General features: G+C 36.8%; 4 protein-coding genes across 6 annotated transcripts; 3 read left to right on the forward strand and 1 right to left on the reverse strand.

The window, feature by feature from the left end:
* LOC109832964 (probable serine/threonine-protein kinase PBL16) lies at window positions 2,736-6,100 on the forward strand. 3 transcript variants are annotated; one of them, XM_020400468.1, is made up of 6 exons: window positions 2,736-3,074; window positions 3,687-3,985; window positions 4,063-4,413; window positions 4,504-4,627; window positions 5,142-5,509; window positions 5,935-6,100. In XM_020400468.1, the coding sequence occupies exons 1-5, from the start codon at window positions 3,005-3,007 to the stop codon at window positions 5,474-5,476; spliced, it is 1,179 nt and encodes a 392-aa protein (XP_020256057.1). In that variant the 5' UTR covers window positions 2,736-3,004; the 3' UTR covers window positions 5,477-5,509; window positions 5,935-6,100. The 3 variants fall into 3 exon arrangements, with proteins under 3 accessions (XP_020256057.1, XP_020256058.1, XP_020256056.1); XM_020400469.1 differs by having other exon boundaries at window positions 4,063-4,198; window positions 4,277-4,413; window positions 5,142-6,100; XM_020400467.1 differs by having other exon boundaries at window positions 5,142-6,100.
* On the forward strand, window positions 6,496-10,497 carry LOC109834618. The gene is made up of 8 exons (XM_020402653.1): window positions 6,496-7,772; window positions 8,389-8,667; window positions 8,741-8,884; window positions 8,981-9,085; window positions 9,277-9,779; window positions 9,966-10,050; window positions 10,126-10,224; window positions 10,303-10,497. The coding sequence occupies exons 1-8, from the start codon at window positions 7,155-7,157 to the stop codon at window positions 10,495-10,497; spliced, it is 2,028 nt and encodes a 675-aa protein (XP_020258242.1). The 5' UTR covers window positions 6,496-7,154.
* On the forward strand, window positions 10,450-11,413 carry LOC109832965. Its single transcript, XM_020400470.1, has 2 exons — window positions 10,450-10,611; window positions 10,964-11,413. The coding sequence occupies exons 1-2, from the start codon at window positions 10,532-10,534 to the stop codon at window positions 11,199-11,201; spliced, it is 318 nt and encodes a 105-aa protein (XP_020256059.1). The 5' UTR covers window positions 10,450-10,531; the 3' UTR covers window positions 11,202-11,413.
* On the reverse strand, window positions 12,103-14,815 carry LOC109834619. The gene is made up of 4 exons (XM_020402654.1): window positions 14,754-14,815; window positions 13,921-14,553; window positions 12,992-13,633; window positions 12,103-12,739 (listed from the first exon to the last, which is right to left on the reverse strand). Exons 1-4 carry the CDS (start codon window positions 14,813-14,815, stop codon window positions 12,103-12,105), a joined length of 1,974 nt encoding a protein of 657 aa, XP_020258243.1.

A 20,404-nucleotide genomic window follows, 5' to 3' on the forward strand; every position in this document is an offset into this window, starting at 1 on the left:
TCATATATATAAAATTCTTTGTGTTCCTAATTTATTACTTAAATAAATTAGAAGCTATCTCTTTATTTTCCTCTAAAATGAATTCTTCTGATGTGCATCCAATAAGAATTTCTGTTATTTTAATAATATTACCTTTGCCCTATCACTGTCATTTTCCATAAAGATCTAAACTAAATATCTGCATATTCATTACCAATTTCTCTTAGATTATAATATTAATATTTAATTTGAAGAATACAGTATGGAATTTATGAATACTTACTAATTTTTCTTATGTCTTCCATGGAGATTTTTTCTTTGATTAGGATAAAGTTATTAAATTATTTTTTAATGTAACTCATTCAGTGCTTCATTAATAGATATGTCTTATGTTAATGCCAATTCAAGTGATTCATTGACGTTTTCTGAATTTAGATTTATTTCCATCACTTTCCCATTTGCAATGGAAATAACTCAATTCTTTTAAAGTTATCCCTAAATATTCTAATAGTTTCTCCATATACAATTCTTTGTATTCTTTTACCCTATAAATATTATTAACGTCAAAGATTAAAGTTTCTAAATTAAAATCAATTAATGCTAAGGTATAATATTATAGTGTTTTATCATTTCTATGGATTTAAACATCTATCAATTAATGTTACGAATGTATTTTGGCTACCCCAACTTATTACTAAAATTATATGAAATTACTTTAATTTATATAGTGCCGATAATTTTTAATCTATAATATTTTTAAAAATTTTATCCATTAACCGGATGTTTTTAATCAATTCTTATTGTTTTTGTTTACCAGTATCAACTTAGACTATTCTTAGATGTTGAAAATGGATAGTAAATCCCTAAATTAGAAATTTTAATATATATATATATGAAAAATACCAAACAATTACACTTTTCTTTGCCAAGTTTTAAAATTTTAGCCCATTTTTGTGGTTTTGAACTTTGAGGGTGTGATTTATAATTTTTAAAATTTTTAAAGAGTTTTTAAAAAAATTTACTTTTAAGTTTGGTAGTTGTAAATTCTATGTTTCATGTGTTGGTGGTAATTTTTTAAATGTTAGTATATTTCTTGTAACTCTAAAATTTTGAGGGTGTCTTTTGCAATTATTAAAACTATAGATTAATTTTGAAAAATATTAAATTTCAGCGGTCTACCAATCGACGAATTTGATGTGTGCTAGTTAAAAATTTTGAAAATTTAGAGTTTTTTTTACAATTTTTAAATTTTGAAGGAGTTTTTTAAAAATTTTGAGGTTAATTTCAGCAAATTTTAATTTTGTAGGTGTCTAAGGGTAATATCTTGAATTCATCTTATGTTATTTACAAATTTTAGAATTTTAGGGTGGCTTTTTATAATTTGAACTTTTGAAGGTGTTTCTATAATTTTTGAGATATTAAGGGTGTTAATTAAAAAATTTAAATTTAAATATTAAAAATTTTAGGTGTATCATGGTAATCTCTTGAATTCATCTGTGTTGTTTGTAAGTTTTAAAATTTTAGAATTTTAATGTGCTTGTGTGTAATTTAAACTTTTGAGGGTGTTTCTATAATTTTTGAGACATTGAGGTGTTAACTGTAAATTTTAAATTCTTTACAAACTGATGTTAATTTTTTAATTTCATGTTTTTCATTTTAAGTTTTGAGACATTGGGATGATTTTTATAATTTTGAACTTTTTAGGGTCTTTTTTGTAATTTTAAAACTTTTTATGGGTTTTTTGCAATACTTCATGTATTATAATATGTTATCTACTTGTAATTTCTTTATCTTAACAAACTAATATCATTTTTATGTTTTATATATTTTATTAGTATTATTTTTTTAAATTGTTAAGCTAAACGTGGTTCACATAGGATTAGGATAAGATATGATTATGATTAGGATAGATAAAGATATAAATAAAATATTCAAAATAGTGAAGGGAAATATTGACCATTGAAAATTAGAATTTGATTATAGATAAAGTAGTTCAAACTATAAAGAGGTATATTTGTCTAAAAAAGATTTTCTGAACTCGTGCTTTTAAAGGGAGTATGATATTTCGGATACGGATCTGGATATTTCACTAAATAATCGTATCCGCAATCATATCCTATCGGTTATGGATTTGAGTAACTTGTATCCTAAGGATACGGTTACGGATAATACCCGCAGATATGGATATGGATTTTCAGCCTCAATGACAACCCCCACAAAGAGCAACGAAGAAGAGCACTGAGAGCTGCTATCATGGATTTTGGTCCACAACAGACACAGCTCAAATACTTCATCATTGTCTCCAGGATAAAAAGGAAATCAGTAGAAAAAAGGAATAAGAAGAGTGGAGAAAGGACTAAGGAGAATTGTATAAAAAGGACCACTTGTTCAGAGAAAGGACATTCTTGTAAATTATTAGCCCCTCCAAATCATAGAAACTAAAGTTCCCAATTCTTGTAATTTGTTTCTAATCTCTCGCTTCAAGCAAAACAGCAACAAGATATAAGAATAGAGGGGCCTATTCCAATGAATATTCGAGGGACTCATTTTCAAAATACAAAGGATTAAAGTGACTATTATCGAGAAAACTCTTTAATTTTTTAAGGAAGATTTTCTCAGTTATTAATTTGCCAGTAAAGACTGAACATTCCCTAATAATTAGCGCTAGTCTTCTAGAGAGAGTGGAGTGTGAACCCAATATAGATATCTTTCTCTTCTCCTTCTGATGTGCACCCACTATCAACAAAAGAAACAATTCTTGTTGTGAATTATGGCCTTTTTTTCTTGGCTTTAGACTTCACACTAACAAATTAAAAAACCCATTTAAAAAGCTACCCTTTTCTTCTCTCTACATCAATTTCGACCTGCTTGTTTCACTCTCATTCCTTTTTATCTGCCCATTAATAGACCCATCGAGAGAAGCTCACTCCCACTAGTTAATTCTATCAAGCTCAGCTCTCTCTCTCTCTCTCTCTCTCTCTCATCATCTCTGTGAAACTTACAAGAATATCTTTGGCTTTTTGAGATGAAAATGGGTGGTTGCTGGTTTGGCTGGAAACCATCTTTCAACAGAGTATCCTCCCATGCAAAGCCAGGTGAAACTTGTCCTCTCAATTTTATTTTTGGGATATATGTGATTTATATTTAAGCTTTATGTGGTTTTCTTTTACCTTGTTCATTATTCACATAGATAACTAATTATAGAATATATTCAAGTTATCATAGGGATTCTCGATCATAGGCTACTTGAACTAGAACTTTTTTTTAGAGAAAAACAAGGGGTATTCCCCGTTCATTTATAAAACAAAAGTGTCATTACAAAAAAAGATACAAAGTGTATCCATATAAGCTAGTAGATAGAAAAAGTAATTTCTCTAACTAGGGATGTATGACCTTCTTCTTTCAAACATCTATGAAGATGAAGAGAGGGCCTTGCCGTCATTCACCGTTGACATAGATATAGGAAAGAACCAAAGCCGGCCATACATATAGTAGAGAGAAATTAAATTTTCTATAAACTGCTTGAAACCAGACAACATAATTAATATCCAAAAGAGTTTATGAACAAAACAAATTTTCTCTAACTAGGGATGTACTTGAACTAGAACTTATACTATGTTCTCCGTGGTTAGGGCCTCTTTAGTTAGAAAATTCCTTTTCTATGCATCATATTCTTTTTTTAAATGATTTGGGCGCAATTTTGACAGTAAACGGAACTTCAGAGAAGAAACGAGGAAAAGATGATCACAAAATGCCTTCGAATCCTAAAGAAGTCGAGGACTTGCGTCAGAATGCAACAACAAATCCTCTCGTAGCATTCACTTTCAATGAGCTCAAGGCAATTACAGGCAATTTCAGGCAGGATAATATTTTAGGGGGAGGAGGATTTGGAAATGTTTATAAAGGATTTATTCCTGAAGATTTAAGAGAGGGCCTGCAACATAGTCAAGTAGCGGTTAAGGTTCATGATGGTGATAATAGTTGTCAAGGTCATAGAGAATGGCTGGTAACTTATCTCTTGTTAGCACATTAAGAATTGGTCTTTTGAGTCGATATCGAAATAAATCTTCTAATTGTTTGCAGGCTGAAGTTATTTTCCTTGGGCAACTTTCGCATCCGAATTTAGTAAAATTGGTCGGATATTGTTGCGAAAAGGAACACCGTGTGTTAATATATGAGTACATGCCTCGTGGTAGTGTGGAAAACAATCTCTTTTCAAGTAATTCCGCTGCCCTTTTCTCATACGAAAAATATTTTATTTTGTTTTCCTTAGTTGACACTTTTCTATCAAATGTAGGAGTATTGCTTCCTCTTCCGTGGTCAATTCGCATGAAAATTGCATTTGGAGCTGCAAAGGGGCTAGCATTCCTCCATGAAGCTGAGAAGCCAGTCATTTATCGTGATTTTAAAACGTCTAATATTTTGCTAGATCAGGTACAAAATATTATTTGACTCAACGGTTTGTATTTTCCTAGGATGAAGTTGATAAGCTTTGATTAACTTGTTGTGTATGTTATACATCAGGAATATAATGCGAAACTTTCTGATTTTGGCCTGGCCAAGGATGGGCCAGTTGGTGACAAATCTCATGTTTCAACTCGGATTATGGGAACTTATGGATATGCTGCACCTGAATACATTATGACTGGTAAAATTACGTCATTTTCATTTACACACTAGTTTAAATTTCAACATTAATCTTGATACCAGTTACTTGAAGTGAATAAATTTTGTGTTTCTACATGCTCGATCTTATATGTTTCAAAGAGTTTTTTTTGTGTACGTGAGTTTCCTGTTCTCATTTGATGACGCTATAGTGTAAGGTGTAAAACTTAGATAACTGACATCACAAAATCAAGTGTCCGTAGTATTGTACACAAAGAAACCCATTATAAAAAACTTAAAAGATGTTGGATATTAATTAACCATAGCTTTCCACTTAACTTCGTTATCACTCTTTTCTCTGAGCGTCGATAAGTTTAACCAGACAAAAACACCACCACCACTAGCGCCAGCAGCATCAATTATCCAAAATTTTCAAGGTGAGCTGCATGAATCCTATTTTTTTTTACTCGTATCCTTATTAAGTGCTTCCAACCAAGTTCTTTTTGGCCTATCTGGACCTAACCGGGTAACCGATAAACTTGTCTCTCATAATGCAGGTCATCTGACTGCTAGGAGCGATGTGTACAGCTTTGGAGTTGTTCTTCTAGAACTCTTAACAGGAAGGAAGTCATTAGACAAATCGCGTCCAGTTCGTGAGCAGACGCTCACTGACTGGGCCCTACCTCGCCTTACAGAGAAGAAGAAGATTCTAGGGATCATAGACCCTAGGCTTGATGGAGATTACCCCGTCAAAGGTGTGCACAAGGCTGCAATGCTAGCTTATCATTGCCTTAACCGCAATCCTAAGGCCAGACCTCTGATGAGAGACATCGTTGATTCCTTAGAGCCGCTTCAAGCGACTGAAGAACTTCGGTTTGGTGTTTTACGATGAAGAATGGGAGGATGTTGGTTATAGTTGTCAATTGTAGGTTTGCAGATAAGACCCCCTCTGCTATTGCTAGGCTGAATTTACTTACTACCCCTGTAATTCTACTGTTGCAAATAGCTCCCTTGAGTGAAAATTTATTGACCCTTTTCAAAGGTCTATCTGTAACAACAGATTTTCACCTAGGGTTATATCTGCAACAGTAGATTCCTTTTGAAAGTTTTTTACCCTTTTCAATGAGAAATTCTTACCTACTCATGGAGTAGACAAGATGCCTACACCCGTCCGATAGGAAGGGACAATGTGGCACTAGAGGACGGAATGTGACATCACATTCTCCCCTCTTGTGGTATATGCCCCCCCTCCTATTGGAGAGGTGTAGGCACTTAGGTGCTCCCTAAGAATTTCTCCTTTTCAAGGGTCTATCTACAACAATAGATTTTCACCTAGTGATACATCTGCAGCAACAGAACTCTGCAAGGGGCCTATCTGCAACAATAGAACTACATTGGTAGGAAGTTCAAATTTGGCGATAGTACAGACGGTCTATCCATAATTAACCCTTGATTGTATAATGCTCACCTTGTGAAGAGGTTTATGCCTGAATGGATTAGACTCAGGTTTGAGATATTTGGAAAATCTTGATTACATATCAGCTGAAAACCTTTGTGGATGTAACTTGTGAAATTCTATTCAAGGTTGATGTATTTATATTGATAGAGTGAGGATAACTATACTAATTAATCAAGGGAAAATTGCTTGGGGGAACCAAATAAAATTCGGCTATGCATCCCCACCCCCAGCCTAAGAATCATAACTGGAAAACCCTTATACAGAAAAAAAATGCAACAAAGCCCCCAAATAGTATACAGACCCATAACCCAAAAATAAATCCCCAAATTACCCTTGGCAATTTAAAACTGAAAAAGTCACATCCCCACCGTCATTTTCTGAGCAGCGCTGTTACCAAAACCCTCAAACCTCCGTCAAAGAGTTTGAATCTCTCCCCCTTCCGGAACCCTCTTCCTCCGCCGCCGACGACAACGCTTCAGCCGTCTCGTTCGTCGACTTCGTGTTCGTCTTCGTCGTCACAATCGAAGACCGCTGCATCCTCGACTTCTTCGACTTCGTGCTCGTCGCCTTCTTCTTTGGCGAACCCTTTAGATCGTCATCCTCGACTTCATCCTCGACTCTTCGACTTCGTCGTCTTCGTCGAAGACCGCCGCCACGACTCGTCTTCTTCGAAACCCGCTCGTCGCCAACTTCGAAACCCTGTTCTTCTGAAATCCGCCGCCGCTCGTCGTATTCCTCTTCGGCGACTCTCCTTTACTTCGTCGACTCTCGTCCGCCGACAAGGACCCCCCCACCGACGACCGCAAGCTCGTCGACCGCCAGAATCTCTCATCCTCACCGAACCCCACAGTGACGCTGCTAAAAATACAGATGTCGAATTCATCATCTGAATCAGCTACAATAAAGCCTGAGATGTAAGTATCTACCCAATTGTTCACATCTGTTCATTTAATTTGTTTGGCATTGTGAATTTATACGCATTAGAACCCTAAGTTAGTTTTGGCATTGTCAATTCATCATCTCAGACAGTTGATTTAGTATCTGTTGTGTTGTCTTTTACAGTAAACATGATATAAGAATTTGTTGCAATATCCGTGGATATTGTCAATTTATGGATGGCATTGTCCCACAAATGAGGTCTGAACATTGGAGGGCTTATGGATCCTCCAATTTCAAGAACTATGTTAGTTTTGGTATGATTCCATCCGACAAGGCCACCATCATGCTGCTGCTGGATAATGTGGATTTAGCCACGGGGAAGTTTTTCTTCAATGATAGCCAAACCGGGACTAAACAAGCGTACACGTTTGATCTAAATTGGGTGCGCAAACATACTCGGTTTAATGATGAAGGGGAGAAACCCGAAGGCAATCGCGACATGGATAATAGGATATGGACCACATACTTCAGCAACAAGCAACAATCACAATACAAGAGTGGCCGAGGCTACCTTGAGGCCCTATTGGAGAAATTGGTTCGGTCCAAAAAGAAATCCGATGTTTCGGATTTTGTTATGCTTCAAATCCTCTATCAATTGACAATGATATGGACCCCGACCGCGAGAATGAATGCACCGCGGCATATGTTCAAATATGTGGCTCGAGTAGATGCGGTTGATCATTTCCCATGGGCGACAATCATCTATAAGGAATTGTGGGACTCCTTCAAGGCTGTGAAGAAAGCGACGAAGGGGCTGACATATCTTAGCGGCTGCGCTCCCTTGCTATCGGTGAGTTAACTGTGATATTTGAGATTTATATGTTACATTTGCACCTTACTTGTGATCATTACCCTTTATATGTAATATTTGAGATTTATATGTGACATTTGCACCTTATCTGTGATCATTACCCTTTATATGTGATATTTGAGATTTATATGTGACATTTCACCTTATCTGTGATCATTACCCTTTATATGTGATATTTGAGATTTATATGTGACATTTCACCTTATCTGTGATCATTACCCTTTATATGTGATATTTGAGATTTATATGTGACATTTGTATCTAATTGGTATTGTTTAAGTCCGCTATTTATTTGTAGTTTGTATCTGATATTATCTTGTTACACGTGATTATTTCCATTTACATGTGATATATAACACTAATATATGACATGTGATATTTATAGTTAATATGTGTTTATGTGATAAGTGTCTTCTACATGTGATATTTTCTAGTTATATGTGACGTTTGTGACCCATGTGTGATATTTGCCCTGATATGTGATGTTTGTAGTTAATGTGTGATATTATCTGCTGGTATGTGATTATTGCCATTTACATGTGACATTTATATCTAATATGTGATACTTCATTGTTTGAATGTGGCTTTTTTGTAGCTATGGTATTATGAGATATCAAACATTAAGGAGCCGGCGAAAGTGGATGAATCGAAGCCACCAATGACCAATTGGACATTGGAGGGTAAGAAAGTGGGTTCACTGCGGACTACAACAATAACGAAGAAATCGGAGGCCGCAATCCACATCTTACCGGAGCATGACCTGCCGCGGTATGTACATGAGGAGATCAAGCATAAGTCTACAAAGAGGAGGGCTGAAATGGAGGAGGAAGCTACGGGTGAAAAAGCTTCGAGGAAGAAAAGAGTGGAAAAAGGGGTAAAGTTGATGACTTTATGTGCGATCTTTGTATTTGTGACATTTACTCACTATCAGTTTATTGTTAATGTAGGATGACGCTTATAAAAAGTTGGTGATGCTAAATGAAGCCTATGAGCAAGAACTTGTTGCTCGTGGCGTTGATACGATGGCCATTAAGGCCGAAATTGAGAAAAGATTTGAGGAAGAGAAACAAATCATGCCCAAAAAAGAAGAGGTTATAATTTATTTATTTCCTATTTCAAACGAGGAAAAAATATCACATATAAAAGTTTGCTGAACAAAATTGGTTACATTCTTAACATGTATGCAGCCTCAAATAGAGAGACAAGATGAGGCGGAGAAAGAAGAAGGGAAGGAAGAGAAAGCAGAGGGAGAAGGTGATCAAGGCCAAGAAGTGGGCATTGAACTTGAGCAGGTAACTCTCCTACGGTAGATTTGGTTGTCTGTGACATGTACACACTGTTTGTGATAGCTCCCTGTTATTTGTGACGTAAACAGTTTATCTGTGACTTTTGCTTATTATTTGTGATGCATGATTTCCTCATGTGATATATATTCATGTCAGTTTACTATTATATATATTCATTAACTGTGATCTTTATATAGTCTGAAGCGCGGAAAGTTGTTGAGGAAGTTCCTAAGAAGAAGAGGGGAAGGAAGAGGAGGGAGGAAGGTGAGTCTACTTTGGGAGAATTTGTTCAGGGGCTCCGTGCAAGGAGCCGAAGAACAACGAAGAAGCCCAAGTCCCTAGAATCTCCATATTGTACAGAAATGCCTAAGAAAAAGATGAAAGGGAAAAAAAGTGTCGTTTTGGTGAAAGATGATGATGACAAGGGGGAGACAATAGAGGAGAAGAAGCCACGTGAAATGGCACACCCACCTATGAGAACATCCGTGCCTCAGCTATGGAGAAGGGAAAAAACTGAAGATGAAAAAAAATTATTGTCAATGTTGAATATGGGCATTCCTTCTGCCCAAGACTTTGACATCAGGCTACCGGGAACAGTTGACGAAGGATTTTATCATAACTTCACTGTTCGTGATGTACCTGATGCGTCGGAAGATGAAAACAAGTGGCTTCAACATTTTCTAACGTTACAAGTTGACAAGTAAGTATTAAGTATTATTCTGTGATATATATAAGTGGTCTGTGATAGTTACATGACGTTTGTGACATAAGCACGTAAATTGTGATCATTACAGTTTTTATGTGACATTTAGTATTCTCCTGTGACAGTTTATTAATCGGTTGGATATGTCGCTTATACATTCTTGTATGTGATACATTTTTGTAGGAGGATTGTTTTGGAGGTTGAGGACCAAACTATAAACAGATACGATATTCTTCATCTTCTACGCGGTGGGCCATTGAAGGATGAGGTTAGTTTCTGTTTAAGTTTCGTTGTTAGTCAAGTTTTTGATATTTACATGATTTATTATGTTTGCAATTATTAGACGGTTGAAGCCCTTGTTGCAAGACTTCGGAACTGGCTCAAGCTCCCCGAAAATGCCGCTCGGGATCGCAAATTTGCTATTATCACATCCTATTTTAGTGTGAGTAATGTGGATCATTTTTTGCAGTTATATGTTATTTGACTTTCTCCCGCTTTATCTTTTTTCTTTTTCCGGTAGATTTGGTTGCTAACTGCTTCAAAGTTGGATGAGCGAAAGATCTATAAAAACTATATAAAGAAGCATATCGACGAAGGGAAGGATGTGTTGATAATCCCGATATGTCATGCTGATCATTGGCATGTCGTCGAGGTCAATCCGGGGCAAAAAAAAATGCAGGCATTACAGCTCCGCTGGCCACGAGGCATGGGCTAGGGACGTGTTGGCCATCCAACTATTTTTAGATAGGATGGTGAGCGGATTTGACCAGAGTTCGACATTTAGAGCATTTGATTATGAAGCGGTTCCCTGTCGTATGCAAAAAGGATCGTAAGTTTCTTACACTTAAACAGTTTATTAATGCATATGATACTTGAATGGGTGATATTTTCACATTCATATGTGACAATTTGGGGCTATATGTGACATTTCAGTATTCTGTGTGACTTTTGGGGCCCATATGTGACATTTTAGTATTCTATGTGACTTTTGGGGCTGTTATGTGACATTTTGGGGCTGTTATGTGACTTTTGGTTATTCTGTGTGACTTTTGGGGCCTATATGTGACATTTCAGTATTGTGTGACTTTTGGGGCTGTTATGTGATAGTTTTACATTCGTGTTATATGCTTATTATGTTATATTATATTTCTGGTATTAAGTGTTATGTGATATTTCTACAGGTATGATTGTGGCATACATGCGTATTTTTTCATTAAGACGATTCTCGAGGAAAGGGAGATAATGCAAGTTGAAGCCTTGCACAGGGAGTCACATATGCTACGAGCAGGACTTGCTGCTCAACTCATATGTGAAGGGCGTGAAGGGAAAAAACTGCGGTTGAAATTAGACAGTGATGATCCAGAATATTTTTTGTACTTTGGGGGTAGTGATGTACCTAAGATTGAGTGGAAGTATTAGACTCTACATTAACTGTGTCATTTGTTTAAACGTGGTGATGTACAGGCTAACCAGTTTACTAGCTGTGTGTGACATTTGTTGGATTGCTGTTGACGACTTTTGGGGCTGTTACGCGATGTTTTAGTATGCCGTGTGACTTTTGAGTCTTGTATGTGACGTTTTAGTGTTCTGTGTGACTTTTGAATATCACGTGTGTCATTTTAGTGTACTGTGTGACTTTTGCTTCTTGTATGTGACATTTTGGTAGGTATGATTGACTTTTGGTATGTTGTGGTATGTTACATTTGTACAGGTCTGTAAATATTCTCCTTATCAGTTACTAGCTGTTTATTAAATTCTTTGTGATCTGTTCTGGAAGATATTAAATCCGGACTGGTAATATGTCTCGCGGACAGGTGATACGCCACATTAGGATGAAATGGACATGTAACATACAATAGTCACATGTGACGTTTTAGTGTTCTGTGTGACATTTGAGTCTTGTATGTGACACTTTGTTATTTTGTGTGACATTTGGGGCCATCATGTGACTTTTTAGTATGTTCTGTGACTTTTGAAACTTGTGTGTGACTTTATAGTGTTCTGTGTGACTTTTGAGTCTTGTATGTGACACTTTTTTATTTTGTGTGACATTTGAGGCGGTTGTGTCGTTTTAGTATGCTTTGTGACTTATTAGACTTGTATGTGACATTTTGGTAGGTATGATTGACTTTTGGTATGTTGTGGTATGTTACAATAGTCACATGTGATATGCAAACAGGTAATACGTCACATTTTTTGTGGCAAAAGTAACACGAATAGGTAATTTGTCACATACAAAACACAAATGTCACAACAAAATGGCAAAAGTCACATGTAACAGACAATAGTCACAAAAGCGTTTGCATTCTGCCTGGAAACGTTAATCTTCGATAGGTTTAGTGCACGTGGCTCGGTTATGTCCTTCAGCGTGACATCTTGAGCATCTAATTGCACGTCTACTCTCAGATCTGTTGTTGATACGCCTATTCTTGTTCCTTCCACGTCTCTTTGTCGTCTTTGGGGGAAGAATGCTAATTGTTTCATCTGTGACATCTGGCTTATCGTAATTTGGAACAGGAAAGAGGATTGGTTCGTAACTTCTCCTGAAAGCTTCAGTCGTCATGAACCAATCGCAGAACTGGTACACATCTCTATGCATGAAGTTAATAGCGGCACACGCATGTTTACATGGTATTCGCAATATATCCCATGCACGACACGTGCATGTTTTGTGTCCCAAATCAACTTGTACTGATTTTTGTGATGATACCTCGAAGATTTCAGCTGTAGAATGCGATACTTCAAGAGTGCTTCCCTTGGTGACATTTTCTTGGAGGATTTTTTCCGCTTCAGGACAAAGATAGCTATTCCATTTTGTTGCCATCTCGCGACGAGTATTCATCCTTTCCATAATTTGCACACGAATGTGATCCATCATATCGCAAATGGGAAGTGTTCGCGCCACACGAATCCAACTGTTGAAAGATTCAGCGACATTGGAAGTGATATGCCCATATCTGATTGAAAACAAAAAATCATTACCACAATTTACCGCTATGTGTCACAAATAACTAACAAATGTCACAACTAACAACAAATGATCACAGATAACGGCTATTGGTCACATGTAATGGAGTATTGTCACACGATACAAGTAAAGGTCACACGTAACAGATGAACGACCATATAAAAGCGAAATGTGACATTTAAAGGCTCAATTTCATATAACAGCATAATATAACCAGTAAAGGTAATGATAATTGACGTACCTTATACCAGGAAATACAGAATTGGCCCAATTACTAGGACCATAACTTAGAGCTACTTGGTAAGCTCTTTGATCTGTCATTCGAATCTGACGCAAAACAGCATTAAATTCTCCTTCTGTGTACTTGTATGCAGCAAACTCCAATAATTTTGAAATACGTTGAGCAGCACTTGAGGCAAAACCCATCTCTCTAAGCTTCAATTTATAATTCTCAACAAGATGAAGTACACACCTAGAGTGGTACGCATCTGGAAATATATTTTTCAAAGATTGCTTTATTCCTTTGTCGGCGTCTGACAGAATTACAAGGGGATGGGGTGGATTGTATGGTTCTGTTCGATTGTACAATATATACCGCAATCCTTGAATAAACCAACTCCAATTCGCTTCATTTTCTTGGTCACAAACGGAAAATGCGAGTGGAAATATGCCTTGATTACCATCATAAGCGGTCGCACCTAATAAGATCCCTTTGTAACGATCCTTCAGAAAAGTCCCATCTAGAAAGAGCAACGGCCTACATCCCTTGAGAAACCCCTGTATGCATGCACCATACGACACAAATAAACGTTTGAATCTCCTTTCTTCTTGTTCAATGCTGAAGACACTGTCTGGATTTGTTTCCGTCACCTTCATCTGGTACCTAAAAAGATGGTTAAATCACAAATAACTTGTTAAATACTCAAACGTCACATATAAAGTCAAAATATCACATATAAGGTTTAAATATCACATGTAATACTCAAAAGTCACATAGAAAGTCCAAATATCACATACAAGATCTAACTATCACATGTAATGCTCAAACGTCACATATAAAGTCAAAATATCACATATAACGTTTAAATCTCACATGCAGATGTAGGAACAAGTTGTCACAAATAACTTTGAAATATAACGTTCACGCATCAATAAATAACGAGGACTAACCAGGATAGTAAATCATATGAATGCCTTGCGCAACCAAATATTTCATCTTTTGCTGTCTCTTTAGCACGCCAAGCTTTAGAATAATTAACTCTTAATCCATATTGAGAGTGCAATTCCTTTCTAATGTCAGTTGGGGTTATATATGGACGCCTCTTCATAATTGATTGTAGCATACTCGCAATCCACCTTCTTGATGCTCTGAAGTGACCAGCTGTGCTGTTATGTTGTCCACATGTATGTTGAGGAACAAATTTCTTTATAGCAAATGTCGACACATGGCTCAATGGTGAAGCGAAAAACAACCACGGGCAGTTTGTTTCTTCTCTAAACATGCAACTAGCACGAATACGTTTTGGCTCATTGTTAACATATTTGAAAGCGAACTTCTTAGCTATAGAGTAGTATATAAGAGCCATTCTAACTTCTTTTGCACTTTCAAATTGCTGCCCTTTTCCAGTAATTGCCTCGTGCCACCATGCTGGGATCCGTGACGAGTCACTTACTACGTCGTTCATACTGTACACATGCTCTCCTTGAGGGTTGTCATTTGGGATCCTCTCTGATTCCTCGATTGTGATACTCTCATAAGGTTGCTCAATATGCTCTGATGACTGTGAGCTTACATTAGGAACACTGCAGGTTTAATGTACAGGTCACATATAAGTCACATGTGATACTTACCAGTAAAGTCACATATAAGACTCAAATGTCACAAATAAAGACAATATATCACAAATAAGGTCCAAATGTCACGTGGTATGTCTTCAGGTCACATATATAATAGAATATATGACGTGTATCCAGAACATGAAAATATACTTTTGAATACTTACTTAAGCTCTGTTTCTGACCCTATGGCATGAGTGGGTCCTTCATCTCTTTCAGTAACAGTCATGGTCAACGTATTTAACCCCATTGAACGATGATAACCTATCATATTGAGAATATCTTCATCTTTTGAAAGCTCAAACGAGACATTGGGAAACTTATCGATAGAGTAACTTATCAACAAACTTTCGAACCGTACTCTAAAATTCTCTGCGGCTTTCATCTTCAATTCGGCTAAACTTGTTGCTGAATTGACTTTAATAAGGGTTGCGTTACTGTTAAATGAAATCACACACATTAAAGAATCTTCCATTTTGGTTGTTGAAGAAGTTAAGAGGAAAAAGTTCAGAATATAAATGATTGTTGAAGGTTGTTGAAGATTTTAGCAGTAGATCAAAAGAGAGAAGAGTATATATGAGGAATGCAATATTTTGGAGGGAACCGTGTACATTTTTCCCTCCATTTTTCCCCTTCCCTGCATAAAACCCCCCAGCTCACTGATTTGACACCGCTACTTCATGATGGGTTGCTTGGCTGGCGAATAAGACAAAACCCAAGTTCTTCAATGCATAGCCGATTTCAGCGCCCACCCCCAAATCGAAAATGAGAGAAGAAAGGGCAAAATGGGTACTGCTGGAAAAATACACTATAAAGTAGAGAAACACTGTTGGGTTTGGGGTGAGAAAGCATGAGTACTTGGGTCAAGGTGCCCCCAAGTGTTTGACTCTAGTTGGGGGCTGGGGATGCATAGCCGAATTTTATTTGGTTCCCCCAAGCAATTTTCCCATTAATCAATAATAATGTGTTTTTTCTATATGTTTCCGCGTATCCCAATCTATATGAATTATGGCCAGAATTACATTTGATTTTGGTTTTTCCCCCCCTCAGTATTGATGCTGACATTTGAAAGTCAGACGGGGGTTAAGGGGGATAGTTCGAGGAATGTGCGAAGCTGGATTCAGCCAAATACTAGACGTAACTTAAGGCGAGAAAAGGACTAGGCCCACCTTTCACGACACTGGAATTGAGCGTCTCTTAGCCCTTTTAACCCCCCAAAAAGTCTTATCCTTTCTAATCAAAGGACGCTACGAGTTCTACTGAATTATCCCATTCATACCCCATCTGATATTAATCAAATCACCGCAATAGATCATTAGAGCATCTCCAACAGCTTCCCCAAAAATTTCTTCAAAATGGGGAATCAAATGTCATATTCTCCAAATTATTTTTGCTCCAACTCCAACAGCTTCCCCATTTTGAAGAATCATGCATTTATTACAATAATAAAAATATTCTACATCTTTGACTAATAAATAATAAATTATTTATTATTTTGAAGAATCCCCATTTTGACCAAATTATTTATTATTATAATGAGGAGATGGAGTTGTTTTTTGTGGGTTGAGTCTAGAAGAACGTGAAAAAGTGCTTCCCCAAATATTTGCAGAATGCTGCAGATTTGGGGAAGGCTCTCTATTTTTTCTCTCATATCCCCATTTTGAGGAATGAGATGGGGAATCTGTTGGACCAAAAAAAGCTCAAAATTCTCCAAATTTTAGAATACCAAGAAGATGGGGAAGCTGTTGGAGATGCTCTTAATTAGCTTGCAATGATGCAATTGCCATGGTTTTTTGTAGGTCATGACGTGGAAGCAGGAAAAAAATTACTCTAGTATGTTTATCCATCAACTCTTATTTAACAGTGACTTACAAACTGAGCATGAGATTTAATATCTAAAAAGCAGTAAATATTAAGATAGTACAATATATTTTCTGTCGAGGTCAATATATTTTTAACATAATTCAAACAAGTATGAGTTTGGATGTCGAGTCCGTGAGCATCTTTGGCCACTTTTGATTACAATTATCTACTTAGGTTTCAATTAAATCGGAAGGGCATTTGGAACTACATGCTACTAGTCTTCCCGAATTTAAGGATTTAGATCCTCTTCTCTATAAAAAAAAAATTTATGACGGGACCACTATTATATGATAATCAATGATTATCTACATGCAAATTAGGAATGAGCGCAATTCATGAGGTATTAGTAAGTGTTAAATTTAGAAAGAATTTCAACCACTTGTTAGATGAACAACGGTTATTATTTAAAGTAATGATCTCTTCACTGATTTTTTAAAGTGAAGAAGATCCGAATCCATCATGAAAAAATAACAAAAAATTAACAAATTAAAACATATAAAAATAGTTGGCGTTTTGGGGGGGGGGGGGGGGTGGATCTTCTAGTGATAAAAAAGTCTTGCCATTTGAATTTTGACTATGACTTCACACTTCCAACTGACCCCATCATTGTCTTCAGAGAATGAGGAATGTGGGTCCACATGCTCGTCGTTTCATTGGTTATATGGTCTTCTTGTTGGGTAATACCCGGAGGGCTACGCTAAACCCCTAAAGCAACAAGAAAAGTAGTATAGAGAAAAATATACCAATATTTATGAGGTTCAGCAAACTTGTCTATGTCATCAGGAGCTACACAATTAATTTCTTATTAAGCAAAGAAATTGTAATACAAGAGCAGATCTTAAAATTGAGATCTCTCAAGAAATGCAAATTGTTATTGTAGCTACAACAAACAATTTCCTTTAATTCCCCTCTTAAATCCTCCTCCTTAATTCTCTCTTCTATTTAATTAATTCTCCTCTTAAATTCCCCCTGAATCTTCTCTGAGTGAGCATGGGAAGAGAGAAGAGAGAGAGAGAAATCGCCGCCACCGCCACCTAGGGTTTGAAATCGCGAGAGGAGAGAGAGGAGAAGTCAATGCTTCTCGTGCTCTGGGTTCCCTTTTATAAGGGAACCCTAGGTACATGATGTCGACAGCTAGCGACAGCCTGGAGCGTTGACCTTGCCTGGATTCCGTGCTCGAGCTTGTCTGAATCTCCGCCTTGGACCTCGAGCTCGCTTGACTGGACCACGAGCTAGCCTGTTGCAACCTCGAGCTCGCCTGACCTCGTCGAGCTCGCCTACAGCTCTCGCCTAGACCTCGCCTAAAGGAGCTCGAGCTCGCCTGCATCTACGCCAGCCTCGCCTGCAATGGCCTCGAGCTCGCCTGCTTCTGGATCTCGCCCGCTCAACCTCGTCGACTGGAGCTCGCCTGAAGCTTCAGCCTCGCTTTGCGGAGGTTGGGTTCTACACCCAAATCCAACACTTCTTCTAGGTGTGATTTTATAGACGTAATATATTCCCATAGAAAATAGCATTTCGCGAAAGTCAGACTACTATACATTGAGAAATGTCGAATATCATTGTTCTTCTAGTCAGTGAACACAGAAAAAAAATATATTTTCTTTGGGTAAATAACATATAATCCCCTTCATTTTATGACTTCAGTTGCAATTTAACACCCTCAACTCATTTACTAACATCGCGAGACTGTCAACTTTAAAAAGATAAATTGCAAATAACCCTTCTCTTCCTCAAGAATTGAGAAGGCTAAGTGCCAACAAATAAGTTAGGGGGTTTTCTAGTGCAAATAAATGTATAGATGAGGAGGTTATGTGCAATTTAGCAAAGGGGCATAGCAGTTTCATGATGTGTTTTTCGTAAAGCATTTGATAAGTAGCACCTAAATGTCCCAAAGGTGTGTCGACTTGCATGATGAATGTCTCAAAAACAATATACGAGGTCATGCATTGGAGTAAGATAATAACAAATTATCTTATAAGAATTATAAATAAAAAAAAGGTCAAACAAGGTCCTGTTTCAATGAGGTTCGATCTCCAAATGAAATTTGTAAAGAGTTCTGCTTTTGGGCTCCTAAAATTGATTTCTTAATTAACTTAGAAAGAGTTCTGCTTTTGGGGCTCCTAAAATTCGTTTGCGTCCAAATAATAAAGGGACGCATTGCAGACTAACTAAAAATAGTGGATTCCATACGAAGTGTTTCTTTATTTTATACGCAATATGTATGTCTCATTCTTTTGTTCGTGGTACCATAAATATATTACGCGTTTTGACAAATGGGTTCCAGACCACATAAGAAATTGTTAAATTTTCTTTTTGTGAGGAAACTATACATAATATGTGATATTTTACATCAAAAGTGAATTGTAGTTTACATCCAACAAAATCCCAATTCTTTTGTTTTGGTACTTAAAACTTGTTTCGCTGAATTTTTATCAGGAAACCGTGCCACGATCCTTCAAATCCTGAAGGGTAAAAAATGCACTAAACCCTAAAGAACTTTTAGCATTTTGCAGTAGACCCCCAATAACTTTCAAAATCATATTAAACCCTCAATTAATAATGCAAAGAAACTCTTTAAAATAATAATCTTACATCTGACGTGGCATCGTACATAATATCATGAGTTAGAAAGACTAAAACACCTCTTAAATTATTGAAAATTTTCTTTATGACCTTTTTATATTTTCAATATCTTGTTTCTTGTCATTCATTCTTCTCTAATTATTGGGGTCCAGATTGGGATCCCAAACACTAATTTTCTTAATATTTATTTGCTAAAATTGTCCTTCAAAATACCTCCTATGTCGTTTTTGGTCTTAATTTATGGGGTTATCTGCAAAATACAAAAACTTGAGGGTTTTCCGTAATTCCAAAAGCTATTGGGGGTTTATTGTGCTTTTTAAAGTTATTGGGGGTTTACTAAAATACCTCGAAAGTTCTTGATGATTTTGTGTGATTACAAAAGTTGTTGAAACTTTACTGCAAAATGCTCAAAGTTCTCGGATGTCTACTGTAATTTACCCAATTCTGAATCATAAAGCTAGACCTATTAAAGGTAGCTGAAGCTGATCGATTAAATCATTTGTTTGAACGTAACTTGGACGTGGATTGCCGGCGAAAATTAGGCGTTGATCTAGCCTTTTTTTTTTTTTAATTACGCAATCACATGACTGTGACCAGAAAATAAATTCATCTGCTTTTGCAACAGAAGTGGGCCTAAAACCGACGTCTAGTCCTTTGCTTATACAAACAGTATAATCATAATTATGCCGATTTTATCAGCACCCATAACCTCTAGCTAGGGTGAGAAAAAAAATTATAATAATTAGTACGATAATATATGTAAAAGATATAATTCAATCTAATTTAGTTATGTCAAATTATAGCAGTTTGGATTTTAGTTAATCTATAACAAAGTTTCCACTATATCTTTATCGAAACAATTTATCAACATCATAATATTAATATGAACTTTGAACCGCGAGCCAAACACCTTTTTTGTATTAATATGTCTCTCTACTCCTCTTATAAGTTGTAAATGCATTTTTTATCTAACAAAGCTCTAGTACGTTCTATTAGAGCACAATGTAGGATTGGCAGTTGATGGGCTTTGAATAGGCGTTTGGCAGGCTGACGGTCGACCGCGAGGTTTTGACGGTCGACCGCGTTCGTGCACAGACCTCACTGTGCGTTTGGATCTTTGGCGGTCGACCGCCGTCGCGGTCGACCGCCACGGTCGACCGCCACGGTCGACCGCCGAAGTGGTTTGGGCAGAATCTGGGTTTCAGACCCGTTTCGTTTGGGAGTTGTATAAATACCCATAACTCATTTCTAGGGTTTGTAAGCAAGGGTTTTGAGCTGAAGAAAGAGGGGTTTTGTTGGGCTTCTATTGTAGGAGCATTTGGAGAGATCAAGTGTGATTTGTGGAAGGTTTTTTGTGAGATTTGTAACCCTA

The sequence above is a fragment of the Asparagus officinalis genome, chromosome 3 (genome assembly GCF_001876935.1).
Source record: "Asparagus officinalis chromosome 3, Aspof.V1, whole genome shotgun sequence".
In the NCBI taxonomy this organism is placed as follows: Eukaryota; Viridiplantae; Streptophyta; class Magnoliopsida; order Asparagales; family Asparagaceae; genus Asparagus; species Asparagus officinalis.

Coding starts and splice junctions, on each gene's coding strand:
- LOC109834619 (XM_020402654.1), bottom strand. CDS start 14,815: ATGACTGTTACTGAAAGAGATGAAGGACCCACTCATGCCATAGGGTCA. Junction 14,554..14,753: donor GGGTCAGAAACAGAGCTTAA/GTAAGTATTCAA, acceptor TTAAACCTGCAG/TGTTCCTAATGTAAGCTCAC. Junction 13,634..13,920: donor TCATATGATTTACTATCCTG/GTTAGTCCTCGT, acceptor CCATCTTTTTAG/GTACCAGATGAAGGTGACGG.
- LOC109834618 (XM_020402653.1), top strand. CDS start 7,155: ATGGATGGCATTGTCCCACAAATGAGGTCTGAACATTGGAGGGCTTAT. Junction 9,086..9,276: donor TGGGCATTGAACTTGAGCAG/GTAACTCTCCTA, acceptor ATCTTTATATAG/TCTGAAGCGCGGAAAGTTGT. Junction 9,780..9,965: donor CTAACGTTACAAGTTGACAA/GTAAGTATTAAG, acceptor ACATTTTTGTAG/GAGGATTGTTTTGGAGGTTG.
- LOC109832965 (XM_020400470.1), top strand. CDS start 10,532: ATGGTGAGCGGATTTGACCAGAGTTCGACATTTAGAGCATTTGATTAT. Junction 10,612..10,963: donor TGTCGTATGCAAAAAGGATC/GTAAGTTTCTTA, acceptor ATATTTCTACAG/GTATGATTGTGGCATACATG.
- LOC109832964 (XM_020400467.1), top strand. CDS start 3,005: ATGAAAATGGGTGGTTGCTGGTTTGGCTGGAAACCATCTTTCAACAGA. Junction 3,075..3,686: donor ATCCTCCCATGCAAAGCCAG/GTGAAACTTGTC, acceptor CAATTTTGACAG/TAAACGGAACTTCAGAGAAG. Junction 4,414..4,503: donor CTAATATTTTGCTAGATCAG/GTACAAAATATT, acceptor GTTATACATCAG/GAATATAATGCGAAACTTTC.